The 18,713-nt window shown below is 35.6% G+C and overlaps 1 protein-coding gene across 1 annotated transcript in view; it reads right to left on the reverse strand.

Annotated features, from left to right (window-relative positions):
• Positions 1–18,713, reverse strand: part of Eip63E (cyclin dependent kinase Eip63E) — a 226,854-nt gene that overhangs the window by 4,161 nt on the left and 203,980 nt on the right. Inside the window, exons 8-10 of the mRNA XM_089094749.1 lie at positions 12,396–12,582; positions 6,014–6,228; positions 1,884–2,136 (exon numbers count right to left, since the gene is read on the reverse strand). Of these exons, the coding sequence (XP_088950875.1) occupies positions 1,884–2,136; positions 6,014–6,228; positions 12,396–12,582 (655 nt within the window). The remainder of the gene's footprint in view (positions 1–1,883; positions 2,137–6,013; positions 6,229–12,395; positions 12,583–18,713) is intronic.

Below are 18,713 nucleotides of genomic sequence, written 5' to 3' on the forward strand. Positions count from 1 at the left end.
TTGTTGAAACTTGCTTCAGAAATTTAATAAGTGACCCTATGAGTATCCTCAATGAAATTAGAGCGAGGCCTTAGACATAACAGTAAACCCCTCTAAGTCCATGATAATGCCCATTTATTTCCTCAAATACTCGCCCTATTTTCTTAGTCCTATCCCTCCTGAAATTTCTGTGTCCTCATTTAAACTACTTGGCGTCACAATTTCTTCAAAATTAAAGTGGGATATCCACGTTAAAGACATCATCCATAGAGCTAATGTGTCTATCGCCCTCCTTAAGCTCCTAAATAAATTTAGTGTCCCCCCTGTTCCACTCCTTAAGAATTTACACGTCTTTTGTCCGCCCGCATCTAGAATATGCTTGTGCAGTTTGGCACCCTGGTATCTCTCGCAAAGAATCGGAAAAAATCGTATCAATTCAAAAAAGGGCCTTGCAAATAATTTCCAAAGATGGCAAGGTGCCATAATCTCTGCTCCTAAAAAAAGCTAGTCTGAAAACCCTGGAGCAAAGGAAGGTTTCGTTGTGCCTCCGTTTTGCAAAAAATACCGTAACAAACCCTCGGACGGCAGGTATTTTCCCCAAACGTCACTCCCCATCCAGATTACGGCCGCCTCGAGCTGTTTCTGAGCCCATCCCTGCTTTGTCCTCCATTCGCTGCGTTACTTCCAGATACGAAAGAACTTTTATCCCCTTCATTACAGAAAAATGAATAAAATGTCTCAATAGTTTCTTTTTTCCCCCTCATTTTTGTTTATTAGCTGATGGTACTGCCCAGGTTCTTGCACTCTTTTTCTTGTCCCCCCCCCCCTTTCTTGACCAGTATTTATTGTTTTTACCTCTTTTATTAATTTACCGCAGTTGAATTATTGACATTTTCTTAGTATCCCTTTTATTTTAATTATATTTATGTCTCGCTTTAAGTTTAGTTTGACCAGTTTTTACCAGTTTTTAATGCATTTATGTCTCGCTCTAAGTTTAGTTTAACCAATTTTTATCTTTTTAATTTTTTAATTGACTTTTTACAGTTTTAATTATTGACTTTTAAATGATTGTTCATTATTTCACTATTTCGTTGTTGTTCTTTGTATTTTTAGTGTAACCATTTATATTGTCGACTCCAAAGTCCGAATTCGGCCCTTTGTGGGCTTGTGATAGCGATTTAAAAAAAATAAATATCTAATCTAATCTAATCCTAGAAACAGCCCTGATGAGTCAGATTTTTTAGATCCTGGGCGTGTTCAAGATCTCATTTATTATGAATAATCATTAATTGCTGGTTATTGGCTTCAGCCTAAAATCGTAGGTAACAACAAAATTAGTCCCTAAAATTATATATAATCCCGTCAAAAATGGATTAAACCTAAAATATTTCAAAAGACAATGTGAGGGAGAAAAACTGTTCTTTAACCTAGACTGGTAGGTTTATTTCACTGTAAAATAGATCCGATGCTATCACATTTAGATAATAAGAGACAAAAAAAAAAAAAAATGTCGCAGTCAAAAGCAAATTGCACTCTCTATGATTAAACCAAAAATAACGTAGCTGATATAGATATTTTTAATGAAAATTTGATATAGCTCTTCCTTTTTATTAGAATCGATTTTTGTTATGTTATTCTTTCATCTTACGGACTTAATAGCATTTGAGAAATGTTACTTCGTTGTCTTTGATAATTGTCGGCATCTTGGAACAGAATATACCTCTTATAGAAACAGTCTAATCATCAATGACCTTCTTTGCCTTTTTTATGACAGCTCATACGGATTAATGCACAAAAGAAACATCCGTAAGAAGTAGATAGGGAAAGAGAGAGGAAGAGAAAGAGAGAGAGAGAGAGAGAGGAAGAAAGAGGGAGAGAGAGGAAAAAGAAAGAGAGATACTTACGGTCGGGCAAAGAAAATAGTTCAGCTGGTAAACAGCTAAAAAACTCATGACGCATTGCATCACGAGCAGAAGGTCGGGCTTCGGGACGGAGTTGGAGTAGTTTAATGGCAAGGGATTCAGCGTTGGATATATCATACAAACGTGGGAACGCCCGCCCTAGTCTGTGAGCACGATGAAACGCCAGCTTCGCCGGCTTATAACTCGGGAGTTGACTCACACCAGGCCACGTGGCTTCCGTCGGAGTGCCTAAGACCTGAAAAATAAATTAAGAATTTAATGAGAAGAAAACAACATTTAAGTTTTAGAAGGAGAGTGCGAAATTTCTATTTGATAGAAATAGTAAAAACAGCATAATACAACCTATTAAAATTTGCACAAGCTTATATGCCCTGACATTGGAGCACTAGGTGAATTTTAGGGGGGGGGCTTAGCTGGTCTAATCGGCACTTCCAATGCTGTATAATAGAAATATCAAAACAAAAATATAAAAATAAGGCAGCATCATTCAGCCAGGGGGGGGGGGGGGAGCCCCCCAATGCCCCCCCCCCCCATGTGCCCTGACGAGCTATTCCGGTGATATGAGACGGTTGGGGTTCTCAACTACAACCTAAGATCCTTTCCCCGTCCTATCCCTGGAAAGAAAAGCTATTCTCCAAGACCTCATTGCGGCGTCACGGCGGACCTTTCACAAGGTTGCCTAACTAGAACCGTGAGTGCAAACCAACTAATAGGGTGACCTTGAGGAGCACCTCTATAGGGAACCCTGTAGCACCCCAGTGAGCGCCTATTAAAAGAAAGCTAAAAATTATTTAAGCGACAGGAACCTTTTTCCTGTTTTTGAAAAAAAAAATGAAATTTGCATAAAATATTATGTTTATTTATTTTTGTCATTTATCACATGTGTTCTGAGTCTGCTATTTTATGCTCATTTGACTAAAATTTTTTTTTGTATGAATTACTCCTTCATAAGATCTATTTACGAGGAAACTAAATGTACAATAATAACAATCAAACAAAATGTTTTGAATATATTAAAAACAAATTATTTCAAAATAATTCAGTTTTACTCCCAAGAAGCATCCAAAAAGTGAAATTTAATCTGAAGCGCCTATCCGGAAAGAAACTTATTTAAATATAATCATTCTATTTTTGGGGTAGGAGGACGTGGAACCATGATTTTGGAATCACATAAAAAAAAATAGTTTCTAGATCATAAACATTTTTCGACTAGATGATTTTCACATACAAAAGAGCCATTCAGAAGTTACAATTGATCAAATTCCAAATCCAAGGCTTGGTATTTAAGGACAAATCAACTTATTAAACTTTACTTAACTAAGTCTAAAAATAAGGCTTTAAAGCCATATTACCATATAAAGCCATGTTATGGCTGGCTTTAAAGCCAGCTCTGGTTCACCGCTACTCTCCCCTCCCTTGAGCTTTCATTCCTTGCTAAACCAACTTCGTTCCACTAGGTCGGTGCTCAAGCCTTCAATCCTTTGACGTCCTTTCCTTCTATCCTTTGACGTCTCTTATCATGATGTCCTATTTCCGTTTTCTTTTAGTTTGTATTTTTGAATTCCCCCCCCCCCCCCACCCCCTATGTTTATTTTTAGTGCTCAAAAATTGTTCTGCACACATTTTTAGGTTTCCACTTTTCAACACAAATAAAAAAAAAAACTCTGAACAAGTACTTGATAAGAGACTTGGTTTACCAGCATACTTTTAAATTGTGCCTAATAACTATGCTCAGCTTTTCATCGACGTGCTTATTGTATAGCTATTCTGGTTAATAGTCATCTTCTATTCTGTTTAATTTTACTATTTACCAACGGGAAATTAGATATTGCCACTTTCTATTCAATTCAGTCATTTTATCCTGTTCAAATAGCTCTGCAAAGGCTTCAAACCATGTTTGCAAATCGTGTGAACATACAATCAAGTGAAAACATACAAGTACTTTCAATCAAAGTAATTTTGGAAAAGAGACTGCTTTTCATTCAGCTACAAATAAATTAATTAGTCCCAAAAGACTGACCAAGAAGGGGTCCCCGTTTGAAGAAAATGAACTGGTCACGAAAGACACAAAACAATGTCTATCCTTTAAATAAAACCCATTTATATTGCTCAAGTTAGTGTATCAATGTATTATTTGAAAAGGGATGGGAAGGCCAGCCGTACAACCATAAAAGTAAAGCCAAGGTTTCTTTTCGAAAAAAATTTAGCAGCTTCTGTGATGATTTTTATGATTGATGAATTTTGAGCAGATAATTAGGTGTGATATAAATATGGCTGAAACAACTTGTTAATGTAAATTGGAGATGAAATTGGATGAAAAATATAGCATCCATGAATTGAAACAAATTAGAAATGAAAAATCTTGTCTAGATGGTGAGTGTTTTCCCATGTAAGATATTATAAGAGGGTATTAGCGAGCAAATTGAGGAAAGGAACATAATACATACAGAAAGATTTTAGAAGGAATTTTTTTTTGTAAATTTGGTACCGTCGTGGAGATATAACGGATTAGCACACTCCAAACCGATTAAGAAGATATTGTATTTGGATACTTGGAGATAAAATACCCCAGAATTAAAATAATTTAATGTTTTAAAATGGTAAAGCCAAAGTTTTTAGTGGCCTACGTAGACCTCTCAGCCAATTATAGGCATTGCTCTACATAGTAGCGATAAATAAAATCAATGGGCAACTTCAATTTTAAAAAGTAAATCATGATTAGAACTTAAACAAACCTTACCAAATGAATCAAGCCCGGAAAAAAAATATTCCGGTTTAACAGATCTTTGTGGGAATTTTGCTTTTACCATTTTATTTTTATTTTATTTTATTATTATTGCTTTTACTAGGCGCAGAATGAGTCGGTAAACTAAAGCCACAGGTGCACGAGCCACTCAGTTGCTTTCTCAGGTCTAATAGTTATATGTCAAATACTTAAAATTAGATATAATTCAAATTAGGCGCGTCAATTCAGGAAAATTTATGCCGGGACAGGGCAAAATGTATTTCTTTAAATCTAGGGGGAGGGGGAAAATCTGTTTTTTTTTTTAATTTATCAAAGAAATTTTTTACCAAAAATTTATTTTTCGATGAAAATATCCCGAAAAAGTATATTTACAATCGAGAAGGCGGAGGGCGGGGGGAGGTACCTGTCTCCTTTCCCAATTTTACGCCACTGTTAAAAATATTCCTCAACTGCAGCATAATCGTCACTCACACTTAAATCGATAACGGTCTAATCAATAACGCTTCCCTATCGATGTGTTTTGTTTTAATTGCAAAAAAGAAGAAAAAACGAAAAAAACAAACAAACAAACAAACTGAAAACGTTTTCCAAAAAAGCGATTCTTCAAGGAAAAGTAAAGAGCCATATTAAAATCTGAAATGAACAGAAATTAAACTGAATAATCAAGTCAAATTCAAAGCGAACGAAAATTACCACAAATAGTAATAATTAAGCTATCTACTTTAAATCTACTATACTGTCATAGGCGGATTTGACTTTCATCATCTTTAGGTAAAATGTCTACGGCACCCCACTTTATAATTTGTCCCTAAAGTTGAGAATTCTGTAAAAACCAACTTCTAAATTGTCCAATAAATGGTCCAATAAATTTATTCAATATTCAATTATTTTGATGCAAATATTTGTCAAAACTATTCCTAAAACAAGTTTTCGAATGAGATCGAAGCATAGTTTGAAGTAAATGCTTTAATAAACTCTGCATATCTGCTTATATTTTCCATTATTGTTATTGAAATTTTAGGTACTTGGACGTCATCAATCTTTTCATCCCTGATTAAAACTTGAAGCACTCTTGAATAATTTCTATAGTATTAATTCTCCTAATTCTGCTTTTAAAATTGTTAAATATATGCAAAAAATCAATTGAAAAAAAAGCGTATACGACTATAAATTTCAATTATCAACCATTTCTAAAAATTTCTAATACACAAGAAAGAATTTTCTTATGACGCCCAGAAGCAACAAGGTAGATTAGACGCATTGCAAATACAGCCCTGTACTCTATACTAAACCCAATAATGATCATTATGAAGAAATATATGAAGTATTAATACAGAACAGAAGTAACAGAGAAAGCCAATAGTACCTGGAATATTTTATCAAGTTGGTCATAAGCATCTTTAGCGCCTGGAAAAGCTGGGTGTCCAGTTAGAATTTCCACAAAAACACAGCCTGTCCCCCAGATATCAAGTGTTGCTGTATAGTTAGTTGTACCAAGAAGCACATCGGGCGGTCGGTACCACAAGGTCACAACTTCGGGAGAATATGTATGAGATGGAACTGATTGTGCGCGGGCCAATCCTGTGAACGAAAGAGGTTTTCTTTTTATATATTAAATATAGAAAATTCATACCAACGGAGCTGGGCTTAAACTACCGCGCCAGGAGAAACAGACATAGGTCAATAAATTCAGCTTTTAGGGTATCAAATAATAAAAAAGACAACTTTTTGCATTGGGTTAAGCACAACCCACTCTTTCGTTACCATAAACTGCTTCACTGGTCCTTAGTCCTTTTTTTCTATTTCATATTTTGGTTTTGTCATACCGTACTTTGAACAGAAATAAATTTAACGAAAAAAAGAAAAAAAATCTAGAGATGTCACGGACATGTCTCGAACTCAAAACCGTGAAAAATATTCTGGTTCTACAGCACAAAAATATATGTGCTACAGAACCAAAGAAAAAGGTTAAGGCCACGTCTTGATTAATATAATGGGGGTGCTCCGAGCCTTCTGACGACTTGCCAATTTTAAAAGGCCTTGAGAAAAACTCTTTTTGCACCTACCACAAAGGCTAGATTTAAAAATACTCCAACTTTAAGGAGGGTCTGTTTCCACCTCTGCGCAGCCAGGCTACGCTAATGCTTACGTACATAGTTTTTTTTTTGAAAACCAAGGTGTCAAGTTTTTAGATAATATGAAAACTTATTTCATTTAGGCCGCTACATCGGCAAAATATGACTAAATGCCTAAATAAAACAGAAAATGTTTAAAAAAATTAAAGGTGTTTTTTCAACTTTTATTGGGAAGGAAAGTGTCAGTTTTTATGAGAGTAAAGCACATTAGCATGAAAATTTTGCCAAGAGATACAAAATGAAAGAAGAGTTGGTTCCCGAATGAACAATTTTAAAATACATTATCATAGAAGAAATTGTTAGTGGACTAGCTTCATTGAGAAAATAAAGACTTTTGGTTTTTCGGTCCCGTAAATGGGAGGTAAGATATTCAGGAAGACAAGCTCATTCACTGTTAGTCAAAGCTAAGTCATCGAACAACTATTACTACTAATAGCTCACCGCAGCACCAAGCCGCCTGAAGCCAACACAGCCACGCAAGCTCCTCATCCATTCTAATATATTCAAAGCCTCCCTCTTTACAGCCTCCCAGAAAGTTCCTATTTCCCTTAAATCTTTCTGTACGATATTCTCCCTCCCAGGTCAAATTTTGAATTAAGAGAGTGAGCTGAACATGATGTTGAAACACGAATGTTTCGGTAAAGTATCCAGGAGCCTTTATCAACAAAAAAAAAAAAAAAAAAAAAACTAGAATAAATAACGAAACATATAAAATTGCAAAAAAAGCAAAAAAAATTTTATATATAAAAAAATAGACAAGCTAAGATTCAAAGAAGTTTCATATTAAAAAAAATTTCAAATTTTCTCATCTTGGAAGCATGGAGAAAATCCTCTTAATGATACAACACTCCTCAATAAAGCTACAAATAATAGAAAGACTGCGCCTCTTAAATCATTATTTTCAAATCTTCGTTATGATGTCTTAAAATGATTGCCCGTTTGGAGAGTCTCAACTAGTTTTACTTTACATTTAGGCAGTTGTGTCAATTCACGAAAATTAAAGGGCGGGGTGGGCCAAAAAGCATTCTTCAAAATCTAGGGGGGAGTCAATCTTGCGGTTTTTTAATATTTTTTCAACAAAAGCAGCAAAGAAGACATTTTTCAAGAAAAATACCGGAAAAAATATTTTATTCAAAATCTTGGGAGAGGAAGGAAGCTGAAGGGAGGAGGGGAACAATACCCCAACCCATTAACGCCACTGCATTGGGAGCTCATCTTGACAGTTATTACTGGGACTTGAACAGTTATCACTGTAACACCCTGATGCCAACACTAATTGAAACTAACACCATTTGCTACAGTCCTAAATACATCAATACAGTCAAAGTCTGGGTTCCCACATATACGTTTTTTTTTCAGTGAAATATCGCATTAAAAAATCGTAAACGAGACTCGCATGTTAACACGATCATTATTATGGGGGGTCACGCAAGATAATTTAATTACATCCAATTTTAAGTAGCAAAAAGCAGCAAAAGATTATAAGTGGCAAAAAAATTCAGTTTTTTTTAAATAGCCTAGGACAAGACCTATATATTGTCATGTTAAGGTATGGCACTGGGATGCATGAAAAACATCAGTAATGATGAAATTTAAAAATAGCTGCAAGTGAGAAATGATATGGATACTCCAAATTTTTTTGTCTTTTTGACTTCTGTTCTTGCTTAGAAACAAATTGACTACTCAAAAGTACCACTGCTAGAATCAAACTGCGCCATGCTAGTCTAGATATTTAGCTGCTATGACCAATAAAGGCCTTTTTATGCAGAGGCCAGGCTATAATGCACAAAATGAAACAAACTGGCTTATGTTTTTGAAATTAGACCTAGCCATCAAAATTGGCTAATGACTTTAACCCATGCCTTCATTACCAGCAACCTATTCTTATGGTCTTGATCAGCTTTAGAGTACAGCATTCTATAATTTCTAACTGACAAAATCAATTTTTCAATATTCATTTTGATTTTGCCCAGCCTATTTATTTGATTCGATTTATTGATCAAAGTTATCGGAGAAGTTGATATTCACGAACTCATGCGATATTGTGGAAAATCGGATACCAAAATTCGCACACAGCTGATAATAATAGCCGAATAATCGTGTTTGCATGCTAATAATCAGGTATGTGAGAACCCTGGGTAGACATGGCGGAAGGGGTGGAGACTTTCTACAATTCAAAATAGATAAGGGCCAGACCACAATCAAGAAAGCATCCACATACCAAAAAAAGAGGCCAAAATAGTAAATGTGCAACTAACTTATTCAAACGATTTTTATTTATTATTATTAATTGTAACTGTAACTATATTGCCGGCGGATAATATATTGCCACTCTAACCATTCGATATCAAAAAACGTCAATCTCTATTATTATTTTCCATTAAAACTTTACTAAAAAGATTTGTTTTGTGAGGAAGAATTAGTGACACTACTAAAATGATTAAAAAATAATAAGGCTCCAGGTGCTGATAGTGCGCTAAATGAGTTTTTTAAATATGGTGGCTCTGAGGTTAGAAATAAGTTACTGGAGATTATGAATAGGATTTTTGAAAAAGGGGAAGTACCTAAAGATTTTAGGAAAACCTTAATTAAGCCACTTTATAAGAAGGGTGATAAAAGTGAGTTGGGTAATTATCGAGGCGTTAGTCTTGTCTCTGTAGGTAGCAAATTGCTTAGCTAATATGATGCTGTTTAAACCGAGAGATGCTACTGGCAAAGTTCTAAGGGAAAAACAGTGCGGTTTTAGAAAAAACGGGGGCCGCGTTGACCAAATTTTCACTCTTATGTTAAAAACTGAGGAGTGCCTGTGTTGTTCAATATCTTTGGTCCTCAGTTTTATATATTTTGAGAAGTGTTCGATTCCGCTTATAGAAGAGCTTTAGTAAAGGTTTTATCCTTGTATGGTATACCAGAAAATACATTAAAGTGATTTGTGCTATGTACGAGAATAACATAGCTGCGGTTAAGGTAGGAAATGAGGTTAGCAGCTGGTTTTGTATTAAATCAGGAGTTAAGCAGGGTTGTGTTCTATTCTCTTTTATATGGATTATTTTGATGGACTTTGTTTTAAGGGGAACAGGACAAGCAAGGAGAGACAACGGAATCAAATGGAGAGGAAAAAGTCTCCTGGATCTAGATTATGCCAATGATTCAAGCATTCTAGATGAATGAGTGAGCACGATTAATGAACTTTATGAGGCTTCGCCAGTTCCGGGTGTTAAAATAGGTTTGGAAATTAATGTTAAGAAGACTAAGTCACTAAGGCTAGGAATAAGTGAAGATGAAAATGTGAAGTTGGGTAATGAAAAGATTGATCAGGTGGACAGCTTTATTTACCTTGGTAGTATTATTAGTAAAGATGGTGGGAGCAGTGAAGATGTTAAAAGTAGAATAGCCAAGGCTCAGGGTGTTTTTTCACATTTAAAAAGAGTTTGGAAGAATAGGAAGATAAGTCTGCAAACCAAGACTTGAATATTATAAACTACAGTGATGACAGTAGTCAAATATAGCTCTGAAGCGTGGGCGCTTTGAAAAGCGGATGAAGCTTTGCTGGATGTTTTCCAGAGAAATTGCTTAAGGATTGTTCTAGGTATCCGGCTGACTGACCGTATTTCAAACAACAGGCTGTACGAATAATGTGGTTCAATACCGCTCTCTGGGGCTATAATGAAAGAAAGGTTGAGGTGGCTAGGACAGATCGTCCTCACCTGGGGTGGGAGGACGTAATAAAAATAAAGATTTAAAGAAAATGGAAACTTCCTAGGAGGGTGTAAAGAGGGTGGTTTTGAATTGATTAGGATTGAAGCGGAGCGTGGGTGGCTGTGTTGACCTCAGGTGGCTTGGTTCTGGAGTGAATCGTCATAAGTAGTAGTTTCCGTCTGAAGCCATAAAATGATTTTTTTGAATAGAGTACGCCTCCCCTTTCCGTTTTTATTACCGCAATATGACTGAGCAGACATAAAGAAAACATACTTAATCTTACTGGAAGAGGTTGTAACTAAAGTCCAAACATAATTCTGGCCTAAAGTCTTTGAAACAAGATAAAAGGGCACAAATAGAACAGACACAAGCAATAATGGATTTAAGAAGTGAAGGCACATTCTGGGGAAGGGAGAGGTGGATAAAAAACACAAAAAAGTCTAATTTCATACGGGAGATTTTGCAGTTTTTCTGTGGTTATGCATTTAGTCCCATCTAGACAAAGGATTTAATCTAAAGGGGTTACGACATGGCGCTACGCAGGCTTGGGAAAAAGTTGAAAGCCCATTTCAGTCCTGTAAATGGGATTTTCAAGAGAAAAAAGTTTATTTGCTGTTACAGAAGACTCAGTTGCGACATCCATGCTATACAGATTGGAATACAAACCAGATAAGATTGTGAATTAGTAAAATTGTATAATAATTCTGTTTAAGTCCAAAATCATCCAATAATGCTGGGTGATTTCTTGAGCTGTTGCTTTTATTGCATCCTCTTTTGAAAATATTTACCCATGCTAATTTACTCGAATCTCGTCCAAGCCTGAACTACTTTAAAAACATGTTTTTGTCTCCGGTCAGTTTCTATGGTTTTTAACTTAAGAGGAAATGAAACCATTATATCGCTGACAAGAAAAGAAGCGTTTCGCAACTGGGAACCAGAATATTATCCCTTGCATCTCTAACGACAACGAGGATAAGAGATCCTCTCCCGTTTTTGTGATAATAAAAAAATTGAATTCGACTTAAAATCACCAGGCTGTGGTGAGGAAATCACGACAAAGCTGGAGTCGCAAAACACTTTTTTTGTATTGACAAGGTTAAACTCCCCAATGCAATAACATCAGGACGCTCTCACAGTTTGCATAAAGGAGCCACTCGTTTGGTAGCTTAAAAAAAAAAAAACGTAGAAATTTTTAGCTAATAATTGGGTTTTTTTTTGCTCTATTAGGTTTCCCCTAGGTTTGCACATAAGAATTATTTGAGTTTGTGTCTGACCAGCTTGGACACTACTCCCTGCCCAGCTAGTTATTTTGGGAAGTTCAAGAATTGAGCTTGAAACAGCGCCAAATAACAAGGAAGTGTTAATAAAAAAAAATAAAAAATTGATAAATTACCAAATCAGTCAGCTTCAATTCGCCTCAGTTGAAAGAAGAAGAATTTATGGCTTCAAATCTCGGTGTAAAATTCGGCAATTTTTTTTTTTTTTTTACTTCAATTCCCTGTAGTTGAAAGAAGAAAATTATGCGGCTTCAAATCTCGGTGTAAAATTCGAAACAAAAAGTGACAAATTACCAAAATCAGCCAGCTTCTAATTCCCTGCAGTTGAAAGAAGAAGATTTTATGGCTTCAAATCTCGGTGTAAGATTCGGCAAACGAAAACAAATTTGCGGCTTTATATCTCAGTGTAAATTTCGAAAAAAAGTGACAAATTAAGAAAATCATCCAGCTTCAATTTGCCTGCAGTTGAAAGAAGATTTTGTGGCTTGAAATCTCGGTGTAAAATTCGGTAAAAAAAAAAAAAATAATGAAGAAAAAGTGTCAGACTAGCCACCTTCAATTCCCCTGCAGTTGAAAGAAGAAAATTTTATAGCTTTAAATCTCGGTGTAAAATTCGGAAAAAAATATGACAAATTACCAAAATCAGCCAGCTTCAATTCGCCTGCAGTTGAAAGAAGAAGATTTTGCGGCTTCAAATCTCGGTGTAAAATTTTCCTATGATGGCAGTAAGCAAGTCCCCTCAGTAGCTGGAATAAAAGCAGCCGAACATTATTAGCAACCAAACCTCCTGGATGCTTTTCCAAATACTGGGACAGATCACCAGCCTAAAGAGAAGAAATACCAGTAAATTCAATGGGCATGAGGCGGCACTTTTTTCAGCTTATAAACTTGAGGACAAATGGAGAGGAGCGACTTTTCCGTTAGAAATATCAACTGAAAGATGATGAGACTTCAGAAACAGACTTTTGATTCAGAAGACGCTTTGTGACACTTTTTAGATAATTTAGATATCTAACGGCCTCAATCAAAGGAACTTCGCTTGATTGGTCTATTCTTTTATTTCCTTTTTTTTTCTAAAACAGTTAAAAGTTTCCCTTTTTTTTCCAATGAGGGTATATATCTATTATTCTCAATTTCCAGCACATGGCTTTCAAAATTATGACTCGTCATACTTACATTGAACCTAATTGGTATGTTAAGAACAGCATACTTCAAATATAGTACAAAATCTTTGCTTTCACTGATAGCTTGGCAAAGTCCCCCCCCCCAAAAAAAAAATAACATCTACACACACACACACACACACACATATATATATATATATATATATATATATATATATATATATATATATATATATATATATATATATATATATATATATATATATATATATATATATATATATATATATATATATATATATATATATATATATATATATATATATATATATATATATATATATATAGTAGTAGTATATGTATATATATATGAATATATATATATATATATATATATATATATATGATGATGTATGATGATATATATATATATATATATATATATATATATGTATATATATATATATATGTATATATGATATATATATATATATATGATATATATATATATATATATATATATATATATATATATGTATATATATATATATATATATATATATATACCTTTTCACCATAATATCTGTTTCAACTGTTTTATCCCGAAAAGGCTTCCTTAATACTTATTCCTCTGCCTCTGTTGAAGACTCTAGTTCCTCTGCCTCTGACAGAGAAATTTTTTACATCGGCGGTATGGGGACCTTTTCTATTATAGTTCTGTCTCCCTCCCTCATTCTCCCCACCTGCGCTACTACTATAGCCACTGGCTCTCCTTCTGTTGAACTCTCCATTTCTTCTGCCTCTATCAACAAAATTATTCGCTTTGGCACCGTAAGAATCTTCCTCGGATTTAGTATTAGTTTCAGTATAACTTCTACTGCCTCCGTTTATCTCATAGTTACACCTTCTTCCTCTTTTAAAATATGGCCCTACACTGCCACTGTTAAAATCTGGTCTTTCACTGCCTCTTCTAAACCCTGACCCTCCTCGGATCCTGTTAGAATCTAATCTACCTCGGCCTCGGTTAAAATCAGGACTTCTTCTATGTCGGTAAAAGTCAGATATTCCTCTATCTCTAATAAAGTTCGACCCTCCTCTTCCTCTACCTACACCATCCGTACTGCTTCCATTTCTGTTAGGCTGGAATGCTTGTCCTCTACCTCTGTTTATGCCACACATATACCCCCTGCCTTGGTTGTCACTACTTGTACCCCTCTGTCTCTCTGTAGGTTACTTGCATTTTCGCGATAGTCACGGTTTCTTTCCGGCAAGCATTTCGAATTATTACGAGGATTAGTCTTCACCAGATTTTCTTGATCCTGTCAATCTTTATCGCTAATCATCTGATTTAAGATATTCTCCTGTCTGCTATCCTCCAAAGTATCTGTTTCTTCACCTGAAGTTTCATTTTTCTGTCTCTTATTTTACATCTACGTTTTTTTCTACTTTCTGTCTTTTGACCATCGGTTGTCTTACTTGAGCTGGTCTCATTTGTTACTTTATCTGTGTTAGAATCTATACAAGTCGACTTATTCGTCCTTTTTCTCCGACGTCTATGCCTTTTGGTTCTTACTGCGTTTTCACCCTTTTTGATGCAGGCTGGCTTACGTCATTGCGTTGTTCGTCAACATCCTCAGAATATTTTATACTAGTTACTGATATTCCTTCATTAGGAGTTTTGATATTCTGGTCAATGACAATCTGCTTAAAAAATAGTGACACAACAATTGATGGGGTTAATGACGTTAGGTTAAACATAGTGACATAAAGTACCAACAGCCTGGTTAAAAAGCAAAAATCAGTTTCAATTAATCAAGTATGAAATCACACAAGATAAGATCATCCCTGCTAGCAAATAAGTTACGATAAGCTCTCCCATCTCATCACCATCCCCAGAAATGCTCGTTATAAAAACATACATAATATTATGTTACATTTCATGACAAATAGAAAAGAATAATATTATTTTTCCTTTCAATAAATACTATTTATTTTTTTAGCGTGAAGTTTGACTTTTGCTACACGAGCTGAACTGCACATGTTGTATAACGACTGGTAAGGGCAAAGATAAGTTGCGAATCTATATGGTGACCCTAAAAGGGAATTCGATTCTATTGGAAATTGAAAGGGCTAGTGCACTTTTTAATAGTAGAAAGTAATTGGAGGGCATCTAATCCCCCTCTCACACCCACCATTTCCCCAAACACATCCAATCAAAAATTTTGAGATAGCCATTTTCCCAACGTAGTTGAAAGGTCTGGAAATTAAGTCTTTGAGGATGACAACCCCCCAGAGCCCTCAGGGTAAGTGATGTAATTTATGGCCTTGGGTTATATAAGGATTTTATAGAAAGCGTTGTTGCAGAAACTTCAAAGAGGGCTTATTCGATTGGAAACTGAAAGGGCTAGTGCCCTTTTTGATAGTCGAAAGTGATTGGAGGGCAACTAATCCCCCTCTCATGCCGAACCCCTAACACATTCAAGCAAAATTTGAAAATACAACAGTAATGCCTTATTTCTGTGAGATCGTTTTAGCAGTTATTGCAGCAGTGAATTTGCTAGCTTCTTGATATTCAGGCTTCAACCACTTCTCCTTTAGTTGATACGGTATCATAAAATCATTTTGCGAGCTTCAGCGTCGGCTGACCGTCACAGCGACAGAGGACCTATTAGTGAAATCTCTGAGGAACTAGCTATCATCGAGAGCTGTCGAGGATTTTTGGCTTGACGTGAGACTTGATAGACAAAACAGTGAAATTTTACGGGCTCATTCCTGAACTTAGTCACAAAAACTAAAAAAGTGTATAGCGGACGAAACAGGCTGCTGCTTAAAGGTACGGCATCCCCTTAAATAATTTCAGAGCCCAGCAGTTGCTATTTATGTTGAAAAAGTTTATATTCCTTATTTCGAGAGAAAATACCTCCCAGAGAAATATTTTCTTTCCTTTACCTTTTTGTATAACCGTTAGTTTTCTTTGATGTTATTTCTAGACTCCTTTTATCATCGAAGTTTGAGAAAAATGAAGGTTTCAACAATGGAGGGACGTTTTTCTCTCTTCAAGGAGCTGTGTTTCATCTCTTTATATAACATTTTAGTCTTATTTGGATAATATAATAATCATTGGATAATTAATAATCATAATTAATACAAAAATTAACTTTCAGTTATATATTATAGTTTGAGTTATTTATAGTTCTAGTTATAACTTAGTTAATATTTTTGATATATATTAATTTATTATTTAATTAATTCTTTAATGCAAAAAATAATTGTTTTTATTAGTTTGTAGCTTTATCTTAGTGCATTTTTGTATCATTGATTCAGGACTTAGTGTGTTACGATATTAATAATAATAATCGGTTAATGCAAAAACAGGGATAACTCTCTATGAAATGAGAAACTAGGATACCCAACTTCGGGTATCCTAGAAGAAGCATCCACCATGCGGTTTAAACTGATAGCCACATAGACTCAATGTACTGAATTATAGAATGTGGGTGGATGTATTGTTATCGTAAAAGTTTCGTTTGCATATCTTGTAAGTTTCAATCATGTGACCACGGTAAAAACGGTGGGCCAAATTTGGTAATTGGAGCTTCCGAAGCCGTTCTTTATAAGGGAGCTGAATTTTATCATTCTACCGTGTACGTGTTCAACTGAATCGATGTCCTTGTCAAAAAAAAGGTGGATGGACGATGTTCATATTCCAGGATTGACCCTACCAAGGCCTTGTACAGCGTATGTAGTATTCTCTTATTGATAAACTTGAAGTATCAACGGGTGATTCTGACTACTGCACTGAGTCAGGAACTTAAGAAGGGTGTGTGAATAATGTACTGAACTACAGAACGTCGGTAGCTGCAAGGTTATCATAAAAGGCTCCTTTGCAGATTTTGTAAGTTTCAGTCATGTTGCCACAATCAAACGGTCATCTGAAGTTGGTAGTTGGAGCTTCCGGAGCTGTTCTTCATAAGGGAGGTGAGATAAATTTGCGCTGAATTGTGCCATTGTACTTTGTGCGTTTTCAACTGAATCGACGTCCTTGTCATAAAAAAGGTGGATGGACTATGTTCATATTCCAGGATTGACCTTACCAAGGCCTTGTACAGCGTACGTAGTATTCCCTTATGGATAAACTTGAAGTATCAACGGGTGATTCTGACTACTGCACTGAGTCAGGAACTTAAGAAGAGTGTGTGAATAGTGTACTGAACTACAGAACTTCGGTAGCTGCAAGGTTATCATAAAAGGCTCCTTTGCAGATTTTGTAAGTTTCAGTCATGTTGCCACAATCAAACGGTCATCTAAAGCTGGTAGTTGGAGCTTCCGGAGCTTTTCTTCATAAGGGAGGTGAGATAAGTTTGCGCTGAATTGTGTCATTGTACGTTGTGCGTTTTCAACTTAATCGATGTCCTTGTCATAAAAAAGGGGGATGGACGATGTTCATATTCCAGGATTGACCTTACCAAGGCCTTGTACAGCGTATGTAGTATTCCTTTATTGATAAACTTGAAGTATCAACGGGTGACTTTGACTACTGCACTGAGTCAGGAACTTAAGAAGAGTGTGTGAATAATGTACTGAACTACAGAACGTCGGTAGCTGCAAGGTTATCATAAAAGGCTCCTTTGCAGATTTTGTAAGTTTCAGTCATGTTGCCACAATCAAACGGTCATCTAAAGTTGGTAGTTGAAGCTTCCGGAGCAGTTCTTCATAAGGGAGGTGAGATAAATTTGCGCTGAATTGTGTCATTGTACGTTGTGCGTTTTCAACTGAATCGATGTCCTTGTCATAAAAAAGGTGGATGGACGATGTTCATATTCCAGGATTAACCTTACCAAGGCCTTGTACAGCGTACGTAGTATTCCTTTATTGATAAACTTGAAGTATCAACGGGTGACTCTGACTACTGCACTGAGTCAGGAACTTAAGAAGAGTGTGTCAATAATATACTGAACTACAGAACGTTGGTAGCTGCAAGGTTATCATAAAAGGCTCCTTTGCAGATTTTGTAAGTTTCAGTCATGTTACCACAATCAAACGGTCATCTAAAGTTTGTAGTTGGAGCTTCCGTAGCTGTTCTTCATAAGGGAGGTGAGATAAATTTGCGCTGAATTGTGTCATTGTACGTTATGCGTTTTCAACTGAACCGATGTCCTTATCATAAAAAGAGTGGATGGTGCAATGTCTGTATTCCAAGATTAACCTACCAAGGCCTTGTACAGCATACATAGTATCTCCTTATGGAGAAACTTGAATGACCTGCGGAGGATTCTAACTGCTGGACTGAGTCAGGAATCACTACCAGCAATTTAATGCGAATTGGTGAATAAGGTAACTAAGTGAATAATAAGATGAATTTTTGAATAAGGTCGTTGGCAAATATAGGACTGCTTATAGGACTTATAAGACTGCTATATTGGCTTCTAAGTGAACCCATCGTCATTTGGAGACATAAAACTAGTTCATGTTTGTTTTTTGCCCTCTGTGGGTAATAGAAAAAGGCTTTGTCACGTAAAAAAAAAAAAAAAAAAAAAAAAAAAAAAAAAAAAAAAAAAAAAAAACGGCGAGAAAAGCCCACACTTTCACCTGACACATATAACATCATGATCCGGATTTGTGAATTGAGGTAGGAGCTTGAACACAAAGATTTCTGTAACACCACTGAGTCTATTGTCACCTCGGTTGCTTTGAGTATTTAGCAGCGTTGCCAAGGTGGTACAATTGTACTGTTCTGGCTATAATTTAGATATCTTGGTACAATACGGTGTATTCGAACATTTTATGGTATATTCCAGCGTTTCTGGTACTCTTCTGTGCATTTTAATTTT

Source organism: Artemia sp. Qi Xiang Cuo, chromosome 9 (assembly GCF_049724085.1).
Source record: "Artemia sp. Qi Xiang Cuo chromosome 9, ASM4972408v1, whole genome shotgun sequence".
Taxonomy (NCBI): Eukaryota; Metazoa; Arthropoda; class Branchiopoda; order Anostraca; family Artemiidae; genus Artemia; species Artemia sp. Qi Xiang Cuo.